The sequence below is a fragment of the Triticum dicoccoides genome, chromosome 6A (genome assembly GCF_002162155.2).
Source record: "Triticum dicoccoides isolate Atlit2015 ecotype Zavitan chromosome 6A, WEW_v2.0, whole genome shotgun sequence".
Taxonomy (NCBI): Eukaryota; Viridiplantae; Streptophyta; class Magnoliopsida; order Poales; family Poaceae; genus Triticum; species Triticum dicoccoides.
Window position 1 is genome coordinate 2,869,400 of NC_041390.1, and position 4,568 is coordinate 2,873,967.

At 48.0% G+C, this 4,568-nt stretch overlaps 1 protein-coding gene across 1 annotated transcript; it reads right to left on the bottom strand.

The window, feature by feature from the left end:
* Window positions 1–1,266: 1,266 nt before the first annotated feature.
* LOC119319175 (flavone O-methyltransferase 1-like) lies at window positions 1,267–3,892 on the bottom strand. The gene is made up of 2 exons (XM_037593661.1): window positions 3,426–3,892; window positions 1,267–2,137 (listed from the first exon to the last, which is right to left on the bottom strand). Exons 1-2 carry the CDS (start codon window positions 3,812–3,814, stop codon window positions 1,465–1,467), a joined length of 1,062 nt encoding a protein of 353 aa, XP_037449558.1. The 5' UTR covers window positions 3,815–3,892; the 3' UTR covers window positions 1,267–1,464.
* Between the last annotated feature and the right edge of the window lie 676 nt (window positions 3,893–4,568).

Genomic DNA, 4,568 nt, shown 5'->3' on the forward strand with positions numbered 1-4,568 from the left:
ATACTTACCTACCACACTCCAGCCAAGATGCAGGAAGCCAATAGCGAATCAAGGCTCCAGGACGACGCCCACCAAGCAGGTAAAGACATCGATGTTGCCATCGTCTTTTGATCCAAAGATAAATCTGAGCATTTCACTCGGGGCACACCTGGAGGACAAGATGCGGAAGCTTCACAATAAAGCCACCAAGGAGTAAAATGCCGCCCAAAGGCGTCACCGTCATTGGTGCTAACAAGGAAAACACAAGGCTTTCGTCCAAATCACCGTATCCCCGATCTCACCGCACCACACCATCTTCCGACTCCATCATAAACATGAGCACGGGACCTTGCAAACCCTTCGGGAACTCCACAAGCAGCACAAGAAGGGCCTCCCGGCACTCGTAGCTAGCCGAAAAAGAGGCCCAACCCACTGTCGTTGGCTGGAACAACCATCATCAACCACACCCCAAACCACCTCCCATGACCTGCAACCCATGCCACAACTAGCAGCCACATCCACACCCGTGCACCCGCCGCCAAAGTTACCAGCCACCACGAGGTGCAACGTTGATATATGTATCAGGCATCCCCCACAACACGGAAGTAATGTCATTGTTGTCCAATTTGGACCCAATTCCTCAAGAAGAGATGGGCCACAATAAAACTTGTCAAACCGAGTAGTCCACATCCAATTGGACCCGACACCGCAAATCGAGTAGCGTCCACCGACGCGAGAGCAGCCAATCCTCCGCGTGTCTGCTAAACTGCCAATGCCACCTCCGCGCGACGCCAACACAGCAGCGAAAGTCACCACCACATTCCCACGCCCGTAAAAGATCCAAAGCATCCACCAGGTCTCCCACACCACCTTCGTAAGTGTGGGCCGCCACTACCGTTGCAAAGCAGCCGGCAACGGCAGAGAAGGGGCACCGAGAGAGGGTTGCTAGTGGCGGCGGTCTAGGTAATCTGGAGTCTCCCAGCGGGAGCGACACGTGGGTCAGGGGAAGTGTATTGCTTGGTTCGAGGTCCAGTGTTTCTGATAACAGAATGAAGAATAACGCATGGTGAGTCTGTTCATATTGAATGTCCAAATTCTTTGGTACGCTTCCTTGCTATGATTGCATCTAGAAGTTGCCTCCACTTCCATTGCCCTATTAGTATAACATCAAGTGCTATATCGAGGAATAAAAAAATTCATGAGTCGTTGCGCTGACATTTTTTCTAGAGGAAGATCAATAACACTTCACTTCATTATTATACTCATCGAATGAGAGAAAACATGTCATTGCAGCATCTATCATATATGCAACCATTAATAAGCTTTATAATAGTACATTTCAAACAAATAGAGGACACAAACAATAGTATTTGGAATGATTCAAAGCATAAAAATGTTAACGAAGACATAATATAAGGAAAAACGAAAGATAGTGCATATTTAGGAGCGGCAATGAGCAAGATATCGGTGGACATTGTCATGCGTCTACTTAGTGAACTCGATAACCCATATGTTGGCGTAGATGTAAGTGGTCTTGATGGCTCCGAACCCGGCACCCTTGGCCAGGGCTTCGAACTCCCTCTCGTACCTCTCCCTGCCACCCGGGTTGTGCGCTAGCATGATCATGTCCAGATGGAACCCCCCTTGCGCCTCAGGCGTGGCTTCCGGGTTCACCGGCAGGATGGACTCCACAAGCATCACCTTGCCGTGCGCCGGCAGCGCGTCATAGCAGTTCTTAAGCAGCGTTGCACAATGCTCGTTGCTCCAGTCATGGAGGATCCACTTCATGAGGATGGTGTCCCCCGAGGGAATCTTTTGGAACATGTCTCCACCAATGTGGGTGACACCCAGGAACGGCGGAGCCTCGGAGATGACGTGATGAAGGTCAAAGTTGATGCCTTTTATGGTGGGATAGTGGGCGGTGATGGCGCCGACGGTGGCGCCTATGCCACCGCCCACGTCCACGAGGGTGCCGAGGCCACTGAAGCCCTTATACAATTCAAGGAGCTTCTTGGTGATGATGATGGAATGGTTCTTCATCCCTTCATTGAAGACGCGGTTGAAGCGCGGGTCCGTGCCATGATACTTGAATGCCGACATCCCGTACGCCTTGTTGAACGGGATGCCGCCGTCAAGTACAGCGTCCTTCAGATAGTACCTGCAGATTGTATTTACAAACACAATTTACTCCAAGAACCCATCGTATAATAATTTACATGAAAAATGCCAGTAACTGAATCAATGGGAAAAAATATCACTGGTTCAAGTTAAGTCCCGGATACTGCACTGATGTCGGAAACCACAACCCGTCAGCAGAAACATGCACTCTGATAAGTGCCACACGTGTGGCACGAACACAGGGCAACTCCGATCATTTTTATGCCAAATTTAGTACCGTGAGGATGGCAACTTTACTTGTCAATCATGGCAACTTCTTTTCGGAGGGCAAGTTTCAGGTTTTTTGTTTGTTTTCTCAATTCGGACGATAACTTTAGTTTTAAATAATGTCAGGGCTGGAGTCCTTCATGCCACACCTGTGACACTTATCATTTGGGTTAATTTAACATATACTCTACTTGGCTGCTTGCCACATCTTCTACAATGTGTGGCATGAAGCAATTTTGCCCTGACGTTTTTTGATGGCAGCTTTAGTTACCCGAAGATGGCAATTTTATTTGTGAAGCATGACAACTTTTTGTTTGATGGCAAGTTTCAGTTTTTTTGGATTTTTTATGCCAATTTTAGTTGTAAAAATGTCAGAATGGTATTACTTTGTGCTACAAAAAATGCTAGATTCATGGGCCCATTACGGGGAGATTACGGAGTGAATCCAACTTGGCAGTTTCTGATTGGGCTAAGGGGGAGGTTGGGCCCGCCCACCTGGAAATCGGGGGGGGGGGGGGAGGATTAGAAAGGAATGGCCCGTAGGTGGTGTTTGGTTCTCTAGTCTTAGGACTTTTTCTAGTCCCTAGGACTTTTTAAAAAAGACTCTCAAGGAGGTGCTTCTAAGAACTTTTAGCAAAATGTCCCAAAAAAGTCCCATCCTGTTTGGTTTGCTAGGGATTTTTTCTAGTCCCAATACAAAAAAATCCCTGGAACCAAACACCCCCGTAATCTGCCTGTAATGGGCATGTGAATATAGCATTTTTGGTAGTAGCACTTATCATTTGGGTGTAAGAAATGTCAGCACGCGGTCCGGTTCTGCTTCTGAAGCTGCTTCCCGTTTTTGATACGGTGTACTCTAACCCCACACACCATCCAATTATCCAAAGAGATATCTACATGAATTGTTCAAGGTTCTCTAATTTTAGTACTACTATTTACCTCCTGCCGGAACTTAATTTGGGAAAGAAAAAGAATCATGCAGAGCGCCCCCGCATGACAGCCATAGTGAATGGGCAAAGCAGGAAGAGAGATGGGATGATGCTGTGATCGATCTAACATACCAGCTCTCCATGAGGACCTTGTCCTGATTCATGAGCGCGAGAGGCGCCATGGAGACGCCCTCCTCGTTGGGGGTAAGGAACTTGCACACAGGCGCGGCGCCGTACCGCCGGGAGAGGCGGCCGTCCTTGTCCTCCTCCACGGTGCATGACACCACCTTGTACGAGGCCAGCAGCCGCAGCATGCGGTCCACCATATCCGGCGCGGCCGGGTTCGCTGTGGACGGGAGCTTAGCGGCCACCTCGGCCGGGCTCAGCAGCTTGCCGTCAGCAGCCACCAGGGTATCCAAGAGGCCCAGCTCGATGGCGTTCTTGAGCGTCATCGGCAGGATCGATGATGAGCCGAGCTGGAGAGCGAACATGCACGCTTCCTCGTCGGCGGTGGAGCCCATCTCCTCTGCTTCTCTGCAGCCGAGCTAACGATGGTGCTGCTGGATGTCTTTTGTGAGCGACTGAGCGATGAGTAATGCTTTGGAGGGAGTATGGGAAGGGGTTATATGGGGCTTCCTGGCTTCACCAACCACCACCTCGTTTTTCTTCTTGGTCTTCACCAAAAGTAAAGGAGAAATATGGCACACCGGAAAGTTATTCTTGCATTATTGTTGTTGTTGATAAGTAGGGTTTGTTTACGTTGATAATCTTGGGGCGCTGGTGTATGTTCGGATTAGGTTTTCCCAGATCATATATCTCATATTATACTTTTGTTTCATAAATATAGTATCTTCTGATATAAAAAAGACAAACATTTATATCCAACAAAACACTGCTGGATGGATGGAAGATGAAAAACACGTTGTAAATACATTGTTAGAATCGGTCATTCAGTATCAGCGTTACTATTCCTTGTACATAAACGTCACTCAAAAGGTAAGGAAGAAAACATGTGTACATCTTTGCATACATCCTTAAGCAAAATAAGCTACAACATACTGATGAGTTGGTGAGTGTCCCGTACCCTGCAGCAGGACAGCCCAAATCTTTTCATGGGCTCGAATTACGTGAAAGAAGTTTGGAGCTTAATTAGGTCATAGTTGGGTACCACACCAGGTAAGTAAGCTGGGACTCGGATGGATGATGCTTGTACCCTATCCTATTTCATAATTTATTTCAATTCAAAGTTGGGACGGATGCAGTACAGATTGGCAA